Source organism: Haematobia irritans, chromosome 5 (genome assembly GCF_050003625.1).
Source record: "Haematobia irritans isolate KBUSLIRL chromosome 5, ASM5000362v1, whole genome shotgun sequence".
Lineage (NCBI taxonomy): Eukaryota > Metazoa > Arthropoda > Insecta > Diptera > Muscidae > Haematobia > Haematobia irritans.
In genome coordinates, this window is record NC_134401.1 from 78,420,593 (window position 1) to 78,440,549 (window position 19,957).

At 33.8% G+C, this 19,957-nt stretch overlaps 1 protein-coding gene across 9 annotated transcripts in view; it reads left to right on the forward strand.

Annotated features, from left to right (window-relative positions):
* The window catches only part of ZnT41F (Zinc transporter 41F), an 89,454-nt gene extending 69,972 nt beyond the window's left edge, over nt 1-19,482 (forward strand). For 8 of the 9 annotated variants that reach the window (XM_075310240.1, XM_075310242.1, XM_075310237.1 and 5 more), the window contains exons 6-10: nt 2,829-3,215; nt 12,897-12,999; nt 18,661-18,830; nt 18,894-18,964; nt 19,049-19,482. In XM_075310240.1, the coding sequence (XP_075166355.1) occupies nt 2,829-3,215; nt 12,897-12,999; nt 18,661-18,830; nt 18,894-18,964; nt 19,049-19,158 (841 nt within the window). In that variant the 3' untranslated portion in view covers nt 19,159-19,482. The remainder of the gene's footprint in view (nt 1-2,828; nt 3,216-12,896; nt 13,000-18,660; nt 18,831-18,893; nt 18,965-19,048) is intronic. The other variant, XM_075310245.1, reaches the window with a different exon arrangement.
* Nucleotides 19,483-19,957: the final 475 nt, after the last annotated feature.

Genomic DNA, 19,957 nt, shown 5'->3' on the forward strand with positions numbered 1-19,957 from the left:
TCTTTTGTTAGAGTTTTTGAATTCCTTCCAACATTTTAAGCTTTTATACCAAAAACAGTTTTTTGCTACAAATTTGTTATTTTTGCAATAAAAAAAATTATCCAAAAGCTCAGTCCATTTCGTTTATATCAAGCACTGTTCTTTTCTGACTGTAAATCTTTAATAACACACATTTCGAAGTTTCATTGTAAAAATTTCATTTAATAATATAAAAATATAAATACAAAAATTAAAAAAAAAAAAATGGTGTTCGGTCGGAGTAGGGATTTAACCCAGGACCTTTTGCATGAAAGGCGGACATGCTAACCACTGCTCCACGTGGCCAACAAATATATGTTTCTGTTGAATAATGTTTTGTTTGCATCGGCTCGTGGGCGCTGCAAACTATGCTTATAACGATATTTGTCTATTGGTAACTATAACAGCTACGTAGCCCAGTGGTAGTGTGTTGACTTACAAAGTGCATGGTTCCCGGTTCGATTCTCAGTCCAGGCGAAAGGTAAAATTATAAAATTGAATAATTTCTTCAACATTATTTGTATTACAGAAAAAGGTGCCAAGAACTAAAAAAATTTGTGGAAGTGAAAATTATGTGAGGGAATGAGCACAATCTTCTTTGGGGAAAATTCTTCCAAGCATATAATATTTTTGGGCTCAAAATGCTTCACAACTTATATGTTCACATAAAACAAACATATTAATGTTTCGGCAGTATCCACTAATATATGTGCTTCCTGCAAAATATGTTTGGAACATATGTTAGAGAAGCGATTTTTTCTGAGGGTGTAGGAATTCACGGCCACGAAATGAATTCACGAAATGAAAAGTCATACTCGCGAACGATCACACATGAACAACGTTTATGTCTCACGCTTTCGCACGATTCACGACAATTTTCGTAATTCACGACAAATCTCGTGAGTCACGAATATTTTCGGAACACGACAATTTTCGTGGCTCAATAAAATTCCGGTAATTAATGAAATTTCTCGTGATTCACGCTATTGAAATCTTAAGCGTGATTAAATAAGTAAGGGTGATTAAAATCGGTGAGCTTGAATTTAATCGTGAACGTGAATTTGTTCGTGATTGTGACTTTTTGTGTCTGTTTTACCGTGAGTGTGAATTTTATCGTGAACATGAATTTTATCGTTAACGTGAATTTTATCTTGAGCGTGAGTTGGATCGTGAGGGTGGGTTGGATCGTGAAAGTAAATTTTTATCGGGAGCGTGATTTCGGAGAAAGTTTACTCACTCACAATCACGAACACAATTTGATTTTTACTCACGCTCACGCGCCACACATTTTTCTTTAATCCCGTTCACGCATATTCACGAGATTTCGTTTAAATTTCATTCACGGCTTCGCGTGAATCACGCGTGACTCACGAAAATGTTTTGTATTTTTTTTTTTTGTTTTTAACCCATGTCAATTTAACTGGCGGTGTAAAAAACCAAAGTATTATAAAGCGTCAATACTCGTGCTAATCCACTAGTATGTTGCCAAGAAGTGGCTTCCTCCCTTTTTACGATTCCTTCCAAATTCCCCACTGCACTGCAGATATGTTTTCCACATCATCGCCGCATTTCTCGTCACTGGGACATCCCAATTGAAGTTCAAAATTTTTTCAAAATCATTGTTTTTCAAACCTTTTTTCTCCAGGCCTTATGTTCAAAAATATGTAATTTTACTACCACAATTGGCCAAAGTTGCCCACAGGCAACTTTTCAATTTTAAAAATTTCTCATCTGTTCTCATTTTAGTTGTAATTTTTGAAAAAAGTCACATGTATAAAAACCTCTTTTTAAATTCGCAAATATTTTTTTCTTGAGGTACGTGCGTATTAATGAACATTTTTTTGCTAATTGACAACCAAATTAGCTGATTTTTCATTCAACTTGAAGAAAACACTTGTAGCTTTCGATACCGTTACAGTTTTATGAACAAAAACAACGCTGACAGTGAGTCTCAAAACACAAAAAGTTGCCAACAGGCAACTTTAGGGTCGAAAGGGTTAAGGACATGTGCTTGCGACAATAGGTCTGTTTTCTTTTAGCACTGGATACCCTAAGCCGTGAAGGACTAAAAGAAAACTGAGTACTCGTTTATTTAGGACATCTCCAAAAATATGCAACACTGTCATCAATCACAGAAAAGAAGTGAAATCGTACATTTTTAATGTATGAAATGCTCAAATAGTAATAAATATTTACTGCTGCGATTATTCATGACACTGTATCACTTTGAATTTCATGTTTTTCTATAAATTAGTCACAATAAATTGCTATTGTGAATTGAAGAAGCATCACTTCATCAAAACACAATCTGGCACCACCGGCGCGACTTGCACTGATGAGATGTTCCGGATAGAACACTAGTGCAACGATGTTCTGGATAGCCCATACAAATGTTACATCCAGAGCTAATAGAAAACAGCTCTAATATTGTTTTGAGAGACGCTACCATGAATGTCTAAAGATTTGTAAGGACATCTAAATGGATAACTTTGTTGCCATATATTCGAATTTAGTTGTTCATAATGCAAATAGCAAATAGGAATTTTATTTGTCTAAAATTTCTTTCGAGAACAAAACTTTTTACTTGCAATACAAGTAAACATTATTTATTTTCCAACGACTAAGATTTTTTCAATTCTTTTGGTAAAACTTAACCTTTACCAACTGCAAAGTGGACGAAGTTATCAGGGACATTCTTGAACATGTCTTTTGCATTCCCTCCATATAAAAACTGCTGAACTCTACAACCTTCCATTTAATTCAAAATGTAAATGTTTATCTTGTTATATTTATTTTTCAATATTTTCCAGTATGATTTTCATTTTACACACTTCGTCTGGTGAACTACCAGAAGGTGGTCTAGGTGCTACCCATGGACACAGTCATAGTCACAACCATGGCCACAATCATAGCCATAATCATCACGGTCATAGTCACAGCTCACCGCAGTCCCATTCAACTCAGTCGCAGCATAGCCATCTCCAGGCCAGTTTTGATAGCAACCACCACCTTCATGTGCACTCGGAATGTTCGGCGGGGTCAATTGTAGCATCGAGTAGAATTCTTACTGGCAATAGTGATAGCGGGAGATTTGGTACCACCTTGGCTGTTGACACCAGCACTGAAGCTACATCACAAGAACTGTCGGCTGGTCCATTGCTTCTCGACGGAAATGGTTTGGAACACCAACAAGATGGGTAAGAATTTATTGAAATAAAATTGCTTGAGGCTATTTATTTAAATGTCGACATTTGAATGCGATAAAAATAAAAGAGAAGAGTTTTCATTCCATTGCGCACCCCGTCCTTTTCACGAGGAGTCTCCTATGCAAATATGGCCCATTCACTTAAAATTAAGGTCACGTGCATATGAACCGTAACAATGTGAGAAGTGTAGATAGGGTTCGCTTCGTTTTAATTCCCTATTAAATGAATGTCTTTTGACGGCAAGCCACTACTACGGATCTACTATATTGAGATATGTTAATAATTTGGGAAACCGATGTATTCGATATTTAATTCTTCTTGTTTTCATTCCCTTAACCACAAGATAGGAGACCTTGCTCAATGCTAAATGACAGAAATATTACCTAACCAAATAGTAAATGTTGAAGATAATATTCGGAAGTATCATTATTTCGCAAAATATATTCCTCTGAAATTATTTATTATTCCATACGAAATTACAGTGTGCATCTGTGAAAAGGTGGACTGTAAATTATTTGCTATATAGAAATATCCCCAAACATGAAATGAAGAAAAAATTGTCAAAGGATTTCAATTTAAGATGTTGTTGATTTATTGGTTAAACAAGCTGCTGAATCTTACCGCTTCAGTCCCTTATCTTTGTTCCCGACACAAAATCCACTGTATATATTATTCAGCTAAAGGGTTCTTTTTAACTATTAGCATTTTGGTAATACTGGCTTAAGCGTCTGACGCACGTTTGGTGTTTTGTTTCACTGTCAAACATATTCAGTTTGGTATATAATTTTACAAACGAACAACGTTTGCAAATTATTGAATTTCATTATCAAAATGCATGCTCTGTTAAGAAAATGTATCGAGCGCTTCTTCATAGAATTGAAGCCGAATGACCTACACACACAGAAAAACATGTTTGGAAATGTTTAATGCAGCCATTTGGGTGCTATATATTAATGGGGATACGAGAAATAATCCTCCAAAATTCTTTAGAAATTTCCTATAAACCTATATGTGTTTAGAAAGAGTGACCGAGAGAGTAGGCTGCAAGAAGACAATGGAAGTAACCAATAGGCGCCTTGAAATTATAGATAGACACAAAGAAAATTTAATTAAACGTTTTTTCTATCAGTGTATGCCTAAGGTGAAACATAATATGTTTGAACAATACAAATAATATTTTGTTTGGAACAATCCTGAAAGTATATATGCTTGAAACAGAATGTGTTTGGGAGTATATGTTAAAGAAACGATTTTTTGAGGGTGTAGATTGTGCGATTTAACGCCATTAGATTATCTTTTGTGTGATATTTTTTGTTACAAGTCCTCAAAGTACTACCAAGATGGCCAAACAATGAAAAATCACCTGTTTTACAAACTTTTGCAAAAAATGACGCTACTTATTCAAAATTGCAAAATTTTATTTTTTGAACTGAATACTACCAACAACAATGATGAAACAAACAAAAATTCAGAGAAATATTTGTTTGTTACAAGTCCTTAAAGTACTACTAAGATGGCCGGCCCAAAACGAAAAAATCACCTGTTTTACAAACTATTGCAAAAACGACGCTACTTGAATTGGAAGTTAACAACAAACACAAACCAAATTTATTTAACCAAACGAGTCAAAATTGTAAAAAAATAAAAGTTAATAAACTTTTCCCATAGCCGGGGGGAACCAATGTAGAGCCCCGTCAGTAGGGTTCAGTCCACCTAGGGTCTCAAACTTTCGCTCACTATTTGGTCAATATCTCGGCTCTAACCATAACAAATTTCAAAGAGCAAGCTATAACCGTTGCAACTGGACGGACATTTTGCTATTTGTGTTATCTCACCCCTCTATGCAATCAGATATTTTTGATCCCTTTGTATGACCCAACCTTTGCCACTAAAAACAGGCAAGAGGTTTTGGACATCACCTTGGCCTCGCAAGAACTGAATGAAATGATATCTGAATGGCAGGTTTTAAGTGAACACAGCTTCTCAGATCATCGCTACATCAGTTTCAAATTTGATGTTCATACCACCAAGACCATATTTCCGCCAAATGTTAGGAAAGCTGACTGGAATAGGTATAGGGAATCGTTCAATATGATGATACCGGAAGTACCAGAGACAAATATGAGCACTGTGCAAGTTATCGAACACGCAGTGGAGAGGATTACTAAGGCCTTCAACATTTCACTGAAAGCTGCATGCCCTAAAGGGAAGCCAAGGGGGGAAAATCGACCACCATGGTGGTCAACGCAGATAGGTAATATGAGGAAATCGTGCAGGAAGCTCTTTAACAAAGCAAAGTCCACCAGAGCTCCTGTGGATTGGGACGCTTACAGAAGAATCTGAGAGGATACAAGCGAGAACTGAGAAATGCTCAGCATAACTTTGGAATGAGTACTGCAGCATTATTGAGGCTTCAGTCCGAGGCTTCCAAACTACAGAAGGTTCTAGCATCGACCAAATCCGCTCCAGGTTTCATTAAAACATCGGAGGGCAAGTGGACAACGTCCAGTGGGGAGACGCTGGAGGTACTATTGGACACACATTTTCCTGGAAATCAGACGGTTGAACCAGGTTCTGGCGGTGCCACAGTGGCTCAGCGGTCGTTTCCTAACGAGGAATTTGTATCGGAATCTAGAATAATATGGGCGTTAAATAGCTTTGGACCATTTAAATCCCCCGGAAGTGATGGAATTACTCCGGCGGAGTTACAAGCAGTGACTGACAAAATTATCCCCTGGTTGTCGGCGATATATAAATGATGTATCAACTTATCATATATCCCAGGAAAGTGGAGGGAAACAAAAGTCGTTTTCATACCTAAAGCGGGAAAAGCCTCTCACTCGAGGGCGAAGGATTTTCGACCAATCAGCTTATCCTCATTCCTACTTAAGACTCTGGAGAGGGTGATAGATATTTATCTTAGAAGTAGCATCGATTCAAGTTTGTTGTCGAAACGACAACATGCATACTCGAAGGGCAGGCCTACTGAGACCGCATTACATGAACTAGTCAGCTTTATTGAAAGCTCACTATCTGTCAAAGAATACACAATCGTGGCGTTTCTAGACATCGAAGGGGCGTTCAATAATTTCCATCCGAGCTCGATATTAAATGGACTGACAACTCTGAATGTTTATCCATGTATACTTAGGCTGTTAGACGAACTTCTAATGAAGAGACGTATTTCAGCCACACTAGGACAAGCAAACATACGAAGGTATGCGAACAAAGGCATTCCCCAAGGAGGAGTTCTATTACCTCTTCTTTGGAATGTTGCTATAAATAACCTTCTGGTTACCCTAGAAAAAGAAAGGATAAAAGTGGCGGCATACGCAGATGATGTGGCTCTGGTAGTCAGGGGAAAATTCCCATCCACAATCAGAGATATTATTCAGAGGGCCCTCCGGATGACTGAGAAATGGGCGAAAGACAATGGTCTTGGGGTAAATCCTGCAAAGACAGAACTAGTCATGTACTGCAAAGATCGCAAAACTCCCACGGTTAGGCCCATTTCATTAGGGGGTATTGAAATTCCCTTTGGTGAGTGTGCAAAATACTTGGCGTTATTTTGGACAGGAAGCTAAACTTTACGCTTACTATTGAAGAAAGGGCGAGAAAAGCCACGATAGCTTTGTACTCGTGCAAAAAGGCAATAGGAAAAAAGTGGGGACTAAAACCAAAAATTGTGCATTGGCTATACACGGCAGTGGTTAGACCTATAATGCTATATGGGGTTTAGTCTGGTGGCCGGCACTCCACCAGCCGCATTTCAGCAAGACAGGAACAAATTCCCTTAATGTCATGCTGCATCTATTGCCTTTAGACATTTGGCCAAACAGTCACCTGCAACAACGGCTGTGCGGTTGCGCGAACTATCGCTGTGGTCGGAAAAGTGTTACGGTCACAGTTTGGTCCTCAAAATAATGCCAGATGTGCCTAACGTAGTGGATTACACTTTTGCGAGTCCACTTTTCGACAAAAAGTTTGAGACTCTAATTCCCAACAGTGAGGCGTGGTGTACACGGACCCCGGGGAATAAAAGATATATAGATTTCTACACTGATGGCTCCAAATTGGATGGCCAAGTGGGTTTCGGAGTATATTCTAAAGATCTGGAACTTCGAATAGCGAAAAGATTACCTGATCACTGTAGTGTTTTTCAGGCTGAAATATTAGCAATAAGAGAGGTGGCGAATTGGCTGAGAAGTAATGTTCCAAAAAATGTGGGCATTAATATATACTCAAACAGTCAACCTGCAATAAAATCCTTGGACTCTGTGTTCCTCAACTCGAAAACGGCCATCGACTGCCGCAAATCTCTCAATGAGATGGCTGAGCAGTACAATATTCACCTAATATGGGTGCCTGGCCATAGGAACATACCGGGGAACTGCGAAGCGGATGAGTTGGCAAGGCTAGAGACTACCTTACATATTCCAGGGGAACTAGAATCTGTTGGTATGCCCCTGGCTACCTGCAAGCTCATGCTGCGTTAGAAGGCTGTTATGATGGCAACTGTTCGATGGGAGAATTGCAAGGGCTGTAACGACACCAAGCAAATATGGCCCCATTTAAACTTAAACCGCACACTAGATATACTAGTATGAGCTGTCATGATGCGGAGGAAAATGAGTCTCCTTCTATTTTTGTCCATTCCTTGTACACCGAAAGAATTTTCTTCGTAAAAAGAACGAAAAATTTCGTTAAAAGTACGAAATTAGTCATTGTTTTACAACCAAAGAAACTTTTCATTAAAAGTACGAAATATTTCGTACTTTTTACGAAGAAAAGTTCTTCCAAAATTTTCGTAGTTTGTATGAAAAAAATTCGTACTTTTTATGAAGAATCTTCGTACTTTTTATGAAAAATTTTCGTACTTTTTATGAAACAAATTCGTTCTTTTTATGAAAATGTTTCGTACTTTTTATGAAAAATTTTCGTAGTTTTTTGAAATAGGTTCGTACTTTTTATGAAAAACTTTCGTACTTTTTTCTGAAAAATGTTCGAACTTTTAGAAAAAAAAATTATAGTGGAAAGTGCATTTGGTTGTAGTTGCAAGTGTGAAAAATGACATCACTACTTTACATCTTAAGTTTTTGAATAATTTTTAGTTTTATTGCTTCACTTTTATTCATAGCGCGCTATCACCCAAATGAGAAGTAGCATAGACTTGCATAAAAAAATAGAATAAAGGAATACACTCAAGCACATTATAAAAGACAATTTAATGCCGTGAACGGAAATTTTACAACTTCAATGAAACTTCTTCGTTATTTCAAAGAAAATGTTTCGTACTTTTTATGAAGAAATTTTAACGCAGAATGTTTCGTAAAATATTCGTAAAAACTTCTTCACAAAATTCATGAAATGTGAAGAAAGTTTCGTTAAAAGTACGAACTTTTTACGAAGAAAAGTTAATGTAGAATGTTTCGTAGAAGTTTCGTATATTCGTAAAATGTTCTTCGTAAAATTTACGAAAATGAATGAAAATTTCGTTATTTTAATGAAGAATTCAGGAAGAATAGTTAATGAAGAATTCTTCGTAAAATTAACGAAGAGAATTCTTTCGGTGTATGCACTGAAAAAAAAGCATGCCCGGTTCCAAAGATTTTGTCTTTACTTTAACAATTTTGGTATTTAGCTTTTATTCTTCATATGCTATAAAAGTCCTTTAAAAACAAGTTAACAAAACTTTACTTTCAAAATTCAGACACGACTTGCAGTAGAAATTATGCTACGTTTCAAGTAAAAACGTCTTTACAATAAAGTGTTGAAAAACTATTTGTGAACGATTTTTTGCTTTGTTGTCAAGATGCAAAACGACAACATATTTAAAGACAATTTCATTAATTTTGACCTTAGCCCAAAAAATTTTTCTTTCATGTTATGATACCAATTTTTAAGTCAAATCCCTTAATTATAAGGACAACACGGCTTTATTGAAAAGTGTATCGACTTTTGGACAAGGAAAAACACTTTATATTCGTCTTCTAAGCTAAGCAAAATTTGCATTCGTATTTTAAGGACATGTAATCTTTGGCCTCACGACAATATTTTTTTCAGTGTGGGATCGAAGCACTGTGAGTCGCGGTCAACATCAGGGCTGTGGAGTCGAGCCAATTTTGCTCGACGCCGAGTCCAGCATTTTTCATCAGCCTCGACTTCGACTCCGGGTAATATAACTATAACTCATTTTAATACCACTAATTTGTAGTTCTATTGTGGGGGGTGCCGTAAATGGATCGATATAAATTATCGTATTTATTTATGTGTGCAAAAAGGATCTTACTTTCACAGTTGATGTCAATTGAACTCTATATTTCAAAGGCAATGTCGGTCCTATGTTTAATAAATAAAATAATGATATAAATATCCATCACAATATTAGCAGATACCAACAGTCTGTATGTATTTATAGACAACTAAAGAAAGTTCAAAGTCGAACGGGGCTCATTGTATTATACCCTTCAACACATTGTGGACCGAAATTATTGATACCATCTCAAATACTTCAAATTCGCTGCGAGCTATATAAAGGTTTACATTCCCATATGCATGAATTTGAATCTGAACCGATTTAGACAAAATTGTATACACATCTACAAAATCTATGTATTTAAAATTTAAATGTAACGTTATTGGACGAAACACAATTTTAGTAAAAACCAAATAAGGAAAGATTGAAATCGGGTGGGACCGACTATAATATACCCTGAACAACTTTATATTTAGATTTCGATAAAATCTCAAATCCTTCAAATTTTTTGAGTGCTATGATATTTAAAACTGACCCGATTTGGACAATATTTTGTCAAATTTTTGTCTACAAAATCTTGGGCACAGCTAATGCCTTGGTCACAGTGTGGTGCAGGGTATTTAATATGGGAAATACTTATAATTTTTTAGGCAATTTCATAAAAATGCATTTATGATTTTCAGTCGATAAATGTAGTAGAGGAATTTGAAAATTGGAGTCAAGTTTTCGTTTTAGCAGTGAGTATCAGTGAGCATAAGTAAGAAATTAAATTTTGAGAAAATTTTCTATAGAAATAAAACAAAAAAAACGAATGAAGATAGAGGAAGCACGCTCAAAAACAAACCCAGCTAACTACATCGATGATTTGAGTTTGGCAAAGGAAAAAAGATATGCTTGCAAATTTGTTTAGGCAGTAGCCGTCTATCAAGCCTTTTTTCGGAAGGTTCAAGTGTAGTTCACTTTGGGTTGAGTGAATTACCCGAATTTATTCTGATAATTGGTTGATGGTTTTGCTGCAAGTAGAGGATGCTGATGAGGAATGTGGTAATTCCGAAACAGCTGTACATCCAACCATCTTGCAGTCTATAGGGCTTTGCCCAAATACACCGAAAAAAAGTAAACTGTTTTATAGGAAGAATAAACTAACTCGTACGAAAACTGAACTAAATTTTGCTACACATTTTGAGATTTCCCCAAAGCGTCGTTAAAACCAGGAAAATGTAATGCCCTGTTGTACTTTTTAATTACAGTTCACGAAATTACACCCTCTAATAGAAGAAAATATTAACTAAAAGTTAAGAAGAAAATCATTGGCGCCAAATCATTACCATTTTAACCATACAGTAGTTCATTCTTACTATTTTTGGGAATCGTACGAAAAATTTCATTTGCTTTAGTTCATATTGAACTTATGTGAACGGTCATCAAACTTTATACTCACGTTTAGTTCATAAAATATTTGAGACATACTTAAAAAAACGAAAATTTCTTTGGGCTGTGGAAAATTTCGCAAAAAGTAATAAAATTTAACTACTAACAAATATTTTTTTTGCAATAAAAATAAGTTAAATTTAGCGTTAGTTTAACTACGGAAATTTTTTTCTGTGTACATTTTTCAAGCATACTTTTCCTCTGTTGGTTAAGCTACACTTGTAGATTAGTCAATGCATGGTTTTAAGCTGAAATCAAAAACAACAATAATGAAAAAACATTTTGTCAAAATTTTCTATAGAAAAAAAATTTTTTGACAAAATTTTCTATAGAAATAAATTTTTGAAAAAAATATAAAAAGAAATAAAATTTAGAAAACAAAATTATATGGTAAATAAAATTTTGCAAAATTTTCTATAGAAATAAAAGTAAAAAAAAAAATTGCAAAATTTTATAGAAATACAATTTCTATAGAAATAAAATTTTGCCAACGACCGGATTTTGAGTCAAAAACTACAAAAATGCAATTATCGGTTTAAAATGTGGAACATATGTTGTACATAACGTCAGAAGAGCTCATATAAATTTTCAGATCGAGCCGCCCACTGACACACTCACTGAAACCGTTAATATTTATACCCTGCACTAGACTGTGGTTTTGTATTCAATGTTTAGATCGCAACTTTAGACCAATTGACTTTAAACTTTGCACACGTATGTGTATTTGCTCAGGATAGAGCACTATTGATTTTGGAAGAAATCGGTTCAGATTTAGATATAGCTCCCATATATATATTAAACCCATTACGCACATGTAAGGCCCATGAAGACATAGTTTCACCCCGATTTTTTTTTTCAAATTTTGCACAAAGGCTATTTGCAAGTGTGATAAATTTTGTTGAAATCGGTTCAGATTTAGATATAGCTCCCATATATATGCTTCGTCCGATTGATACAAATGTGACCACAAAGACCAATGTTTTACTCCGATTTTTGCACAGGGAGCAGAATTAACATTCTAGCAATGCATGCCAAATTTAGGATAGAGCCCTATTGATTTTGGAAGAAATCGGTTAAGATTTAGATATAGCTTTCATATATATCGTTCACCTTATATGCACTTTATTGCACTTAATTTGCTTCAAATTGCACACAAAGATGGCTCTATTGAAAAGAACCCTTATTCTGTGAATCATCGAGTCCTTCTTTGCATGATCAAGTCTTAATTATAACATTTATTTCTATTTAGTGAAGCATTTCCCGCAAACAGCCAATGGGACGCATCTGCTCTTTGTGTTTCTTCCATTTTTGTTTGGCTCGAGCGAAAATATTACATTTTTTCTTAACCGACCGTTTTGCAGTCAAAATGTTACGAGTTCAAAATTTTTTATTTTTAAAAACACTGATTTTTTTTTATTTTTCAAATGTTTTTATTGTAAGCCGGACGCTGTCGGAATTAAAACCACATGAACGTACACACAGTAACCTTTCTTCCCATACCAAAATGTTGGCGATACACGTGAATACTGAAAGTACTATTCCACGAAACACAAACATTACATGAAAATTTTAAAACAAAAAGTTACCACTTTAACACAACGCATTTCTTTTCGCACAAACACAAACGATTTTTTAATATTTTTTATATTATTTTACGTACCTGTAGTAATATTTTTCGTTTTACATAATGTAGATTCGCTTATTAGTTTATTTTTTACAGCCAATTTTCTACAATGTGTTTTTTGACTACCGATTCAAAATGTTTAACTATTAAAAAACAGCCAACTCTGGCAGCATGTTTTAAAAGCAATGAGTTGCCATATGTTTCTAATATTTTGTATTTCGAGCTACTGGGATGTCTGAAACAGAATGAAGTTATCAGTTTTTCCAATTTAAACTACCGAAAACTGACTTTTTGCCGCAGAATCCGGTCATTTGCCCCATAAACTTTGTTTTAATAAAATTACCCTTTTAATTTTTTTCAGAAGCCACAAAAACTTGAATTTAAGAGCAGCTATGATTCACGCCATCGGTGATCTTGTACAAAGTTCTGGAGTTTTTATTGCATCAATATTTATTAAGCTTTATGTAAGTATGAACCAAATAATTTGGTAAAAAAGATTGTTTGAAACCAAAGATTTCTTGTCCTTAAAATACGAAGCGAATTTGTCTTAGCATAGAAACGCATTTCTCTGGTATAAATTAGTAGTAGTCTGTTTTAAAGTAGTAGTTTTAATTAAATCATTCGACGTAGTAATGGCATTTACAAGGCAGATCTGAATGACATTATACCAGATGATGGGATTATCCCGGCGTAGTTTGGGGACCAGCAATGAACCACCTATGGTCTAAGTGGACATAAATCCATATTCCATGGATTCAATTAAACACTTAATTGAATTTGGAAACGGATTCAATTAATATGTTAATTGATTATTTAATCAAATCCGAATAAAAACCAATTAAAAAAATGATTGATATTTATTACGTTTCCAATTAAAATATTAATTGATTCAATCAATTTGTTAATCAATTCGGAAATAATTTTCAATTACAAACGTGATTGAAAAATTTTCCGTTTCCAATTACACATGTGATTGATCCAATCACCTTTGTGATTGAAATTGAATAATTTTGAGCAATGGAGAGAGCGAAAAGAGAACAAGAGAATGGGTATTTATTCAACAATGTATGATGGGGGATCAGTCTGTGGCAGTAACTCGTACACACAAAAAAATTTTTTTCTGATTCAATCACGAAATTAATTGATCCAATTAATTTTTTAATTGAAATGTCTTCAATCACAGAAATGATAGTATCAATTAAAAAATTAATTGAGAGGCAATTAAAAAATTAATTGATACTATTAATTTGTGTGATTGATTTTTATTTCAATTAAAAAATTTGTTGATTCAATTAAATTTTTAATTGAATATTTTTTAAAACTCAATTAAGATTTTAATTGGAAAAATTTTCGTGAATTTTTTTTCTGTGTAGCGAACGGCTGGGCATAAATATTTTGAACGCAACAACAATTCATAGCAAAGGGTTGAAATAAATAAAGTGTGCAACAACAAATGGCCACGTGGTAAAGGTTTGAAAATATATATATGAGAGAACGCATTTGAAATGACCTGTATTTGTGTTTTGTGGTATTGTAGAAATGGAAAACAATCTACGTTTATTGAAGGTAAGAAATTGTGAAATAGGAATATCGTTTTCCATTGAAGCCTGTTTACATTAAACGGACTAATATAATATATTTTTTTTATTTATTTCTTTTAGTGACCAATTTTATTTCGTGAAATTGACAATCAATCCCATCAACTCCATCATTTTATCAAATATATAAGAGTATGTTTGCAATCAAAAGGTACCGTATTGATCTTTTACAATTATAATTTTTTTTTTAATCCTAGTTTTCTTAAAACCAAGAGCGGTATGGGTTTATTGGAAGATTCACCTTTAAGTTGCGAAGTAGCGTAGGCATTAATTTGCATTTTTGTTTTACCTGCCTTTTTCAGTTTGAACCCAAGTAGAGAGCAGTATATATCGATGTCTACATTTCAAAGTGCGCTAAGTCTAAAAAGTGAATTTTACAGGAAACAGGAAACAAGTTTTGTTTTTTGAAATTTCTCAAAACCCGTAAAAGATAGAAAATCCCTTATTTTAATCCCTTATTTTAAAATCATATTTTTTATAAATTTTTTTTTGTAGGTACGAACTCAAAATAGTGATAATAGTACACAGAAAAAAATGTCACGAAAATTTTTCCAATTAAAATCTTAATTGAGTTTTAAAAAATATTCAATTAAAAATTTAATTGAAACAACAAATTTTTTAATTGAAATAAAAATCAATCACACAAATTAATAGCATCAATTAATTTTTTAATAGTATCAATTAATTTTTTAATTGGATCAATTAATTTTTTAATTGACTGTCAATTAATTTTTTAATTGATACTATCATTTCTGTGATTGAAGACATTTCAATTAAAAAATTAATTGGATCAATTAATTTCGTGATTGAATCAAAATAAAAATTTTTTTGTGTGTACCTGGCTAAAAATGACTTAGATCACTTTAGACCGAACAAAGATTTTTGCCCTTTTTGAATTCGACATTTTTTAAAACTTTAGTCACAAGCTAAGTACAATATTAACCATAACTTTTGATAGAAATGTGCAATAAATTCGAACTTTTGACAGGATGCAATTCACATCAATCCGAATAAAAAACAGCGAACTCCATCAAAACATGCTAAGTCGACTTAGCGTACTCTGGAATAAGGGCATCAATATGATATATAGACTAATGAGCTGAATTATGTAATGGTAAAAAGTTCTTTCTTTTGGATTTAAAAATATGACAAATATCCGAAAATAATAAAAATATGTATTTTCCATTTATATCTTTTCTATTTCCAGAATTTGCAAAGTATCATCAATATAATTATAAAGGGTGATTCTTTTGAGGTTAGGATTTTCATGCATTAGTATTTGACAGATCACGTGGGATTTCAGACATGGTGTCAAAGAGAAAGATGCTCAGTATGCTTTGACATTTCATCATGAATAGACTTACTAACGAGCAACGCTTGCAAATCATTGAATTTTATTACCAAAATCAGTGGCAGAAAATCCGCTTTTTTATCGACAAATTTTGTTCAGCGATGAGGCTCATTTCTGGTTGAATGGCTACGTAAATAAGCAAAATTGCCGCATTTGGAGTGAAGAGCAACCAGAAGCCGTTCAAGAACTGCCCATGCATCCCGAAAAATGCACTGTTTGGTGTGGTTTGTACGCTGGTGGAATCATTGGACCGTATTTTTTCAAAGATGCTGTTGGACGCAACGTTACGGTGAATGGCGATCGCTATCGTTCGATGCTAACAAACTTTTTGTTGCCAAAAATGGAAGAACTGAACTTGGTTGACATGTGGTTTCAACAAGATGGCGCTACATGCCACACAGCTCGCGATTCTATGGCCATTTTGAGGGAAAACTTCGGAGAACAATTCATCTCAAGAAATGGACCGGTAAGTTGGCCACCAAGATCATGCGATTTGACGCCTTTAGACTATTTTTTGTGGGGCTACGTCAAGTCTAAAGTCTACAGAAATAAGCCAGCAACTATTCCAGCTTTGGAAGACAACATTTCCGAAGAAATTCGGGCTATTCCGGCCGAAATGCTCGAAAAAGTTGCCCAAAATTGGACTTTCCGAATGGACCACCTAAGACGCAGCCGCGGTCAACATTTAAATGAAATTATCTTCAAAAAGTAAATGTCATGGACCAATCTAACGTTTCAAATAAAGAACCGATGAGATTTTGCAAATTTTATGCGTTTTTTTTTTAAAAAAAGTTATCAAGCTCTTAACAAATCACCCTTTATTACATTGCTTTGCCATTATTTTTGTATTTGATTGGTTCAAATTTTAATAGACTGTTACTAAAATTAAATTACCAAGCTCCTTAATACACCTTTTTATGCTAAAAGACTACAACTGCAAGAGAAGATTATAAATCTGCAATCTGGAACTAAGAATTGAACTATGCAGGTAATGTTCAAAAAAATTAACTTTTAATTGAACAAAATTAAATTCGAATTATTCTGTTTACTTTCAGAAAAACTAATTTAGCTTACAGGCTGCTGATTTATTGGAAATCTAGGCGCATCTACATATTAGAAGGAACATGCTGACATGGTTATTATGATAAGGAAGATAATAATTTATATAGTTTATTTTTTCACCCTATAGTTGTTATTTATAGTAATTGTATGTGTATGTTATGTTAGAACAAAACACACAAATCAGAAGAACGAAATTTATTTGTCTATTGCATAATTCAAAAAATACTAAAATATTGAATATGTTTTATAAGAAACATATATTTTCTTTTATTTCAAATAAAACTAAATAAGATTTTGGGGGCGCAATATATACATCTTTTGATTGAAATTTATTGCCAATATCAATGGAATCAATCAAATAGTTGATTGATTTTTGTCGCGAAATTAATTAAAATTTTAATTGATTCAATTAAAACTGTGATTGAATGTTATGTTAGGAATCAATCACGTTTTTAATTGATTCAATCACACAATTAATTGATTCCGTGACAAAAGTCAATTAAATTTTTAATTGAAAATCGCGTTGACTCAATGACACAAATGATTGATGCCGTGACAAAAGTCAATTAAATTTTTAATAGAAAATCGTGTTGGTTTTCAATCAAAATTGGTGATTGATAATATCATTTTCTTAATTGAAGACATTTCAATTAAAAAAATAATTGAATCCGCGATTTTCGTGATTGAAATCAAAAAAATTTTTTTTTTTGTGTAGTAATGGGTATGGAACGTGAAAAATATTATCTTTTTTGTAGTCTCCCACGGCGTGGTTACCCAGTATTTAAAAAACATGTACTGAAACTCTCAGTAATCATCTCGAAACGCGACATTATTGAATAACTATAAGTATATACGGCTTTATACAGTATAAATAAAAGAGTTTTCTATGAAAACATGAAGATTTTTGCTACGGATATGATATGGCGAAATGGTGGAAAATCGTTTAATATCTCGTCTACAGTAAATTATAAGGATTTATGGACCATATGAGTTATGCATTTGTGACAACCATTTTTTCATTCAATTCATTCTAATTCTGGAAGGAATCTTCAATATCTCATCTAAGTGAGAGATGTAAAATCGGGATATAAATATATATTAAAAGACCAATATGAATCATACTTAACATGGGGAAATCGGACTTGATGACAACTCTTAATATTGTTCATAAGCCACCAAAGCATTGTGTCGGAGTCATTGGTGTAACGCAACTTTAGACACACGACAATTTTCAGTCGCCATGCCATTGAATTCGAGCATAACGATTGCCAAATGATGACTAAATTAACAAGGTCATATACCCTTAGAAAGGACGAGAAGAAAAGAAAAGTTTGAAATCTAAAAACGTAGAAGATAAATTAAATATGATACGACTTTAACCGTGGTCAAATATTATATTTACGGATCTAAAAAATCGTCAAGCAACTTCAAATCAGTATTAAAAAAATCCAGATGTGTATACCCAGATCGACTTACTTTATCATCCTGATTAATAAGCTATACACTATGGCCGAAACCCGATACTTCGATAGATTACAAATAAACACTTTGCAAAGAAAAAATGAGATTTTACTATGTAGGGAAAGCATCGGAAGACAAACCCCCTCTATGCAAAATACAGTTTAAAATCATTTCTTTGACAAATAAGGAAACACCGCTCGGACTCGGCTACAAAATGGAGGTCGCATGACATTGAGCTAAACATAGAATCGGGCAGCACTCAGTGATAATGGAGAAGTTCACCACTATGGTATCACAATGAACTGAATAATCTGAGTGAGCCTACAGTAACGGGCTGCCACTATACCTAAACCTAACCTCGGCAAAATCTAAAAAATAAATGTATTTGGAAATCTCAATTTACAAAAAGCATCAGCAAAAACAAATTTGTCGATATGAGACGTAGAAGACGCCACTTTCAAACATTTGACCTTATAGAAATACCACATATATAAATAATATAGCGAAATGTTTATGTTAGCATACCAGTAATGCACACTTTAAAGATTCAAACATTAATTAATCTTTAGCTGACAATTGTAAAAAATCCTGACATATTTTCCCCTTGTAGCTAAATATAAATCCATTAACTAATGATTTTCTATTCTTTGCAGCCAACCGCAGTTATCCTTGATCCATTATGTACCTTGCTATTTTCCGTCATTGTCATTATGACAACACTCAACCTTTTCAAAGAGTCCATACACATACTAATGGATTCAGTACCTCAGGGCTTTTCGATGAATGATCTCGAAATGGATTTCCTTGATATTGAGGGAGTGAAGTAAGTTGCCAATTATATTTGCCCATTAATTAATAACCAAATAATGGCAATTGATTTATACAGATCGGTCCATCACCTTAACGTTTGGAGTCATACTTCCAACCACAACGTGTTAATGGCGCACTTAGTCATAGGTAATACATATCAAATTGGCCAAAAGCCATGCTGCCTTATTCTATCATATCCGACCAGTCATATAATGTTCTTTACGCTTTCAGACTTTCTTGCCGATAGCAATAGCATCCTAATGCAAGCTACACAATTGGCAAGTGGCCCTAAGTATAATGTGAAACATAGTACCATACAAATAGAACGAGTTACCTCATAAATTGTTGGGAATACAGGACGCCTGTCGTCCTGCGGCTATCACACATGGGAACACATGGACATGCAGTATGCTTCCCCATTGGGATTTTCACCTATTAGTAATTGCTTTCATTGTTAAAAGTTTAGTTAACTATGGCTATAATTATTGCTACAATTATGTATTATACCAAGTATTGTTCTATACCAAACAAGACTTGCTGTATCTGAATTATAGATATGGCTATTTTTATTTCTAAGCCAAATGACATTAAGCTCTTTAGATGACAAGAGCGAAGTTACCTTAAAATATCACCAAAGACAATAAAATTTTCTAGAAAAATCTAAAGCTGTATACAAATCAAAATAAAATTAAACTTAGTCATAAAACACACGGCAAAAACGGAATTATGCTTCGAAATGCAAAAAAAAAACATCACAGAATTTGTTGAGAAGACAATGATGAATAAATCGTAATGTCAACAGTTTACTACCTTATATAAGGAGTCAAATTTTATATAGAATTTTAAAAAACATTTTTCTCACATTACATTATTAATTCCGGGCCAAAGAAGCGGAATACACATATCTATGAAACAATTCTATTTTAAATTTGAGTTTTGCGTTCTTCATACTAGGACACAAGTTCTATTTTATTCGTTTTTTCTTATTTTTTCTTCATGTGCTATGGAAATCTTTTACTAATCACTTCAATTTTCAAATTCCGACTCGACTTCAAGTAGAAATTATGATATGTTTCAAGTAAACAACGTCTTTACAATAAATGTTGAAAAACATGTCCTATTTCTGAACGCTTTTTTGCT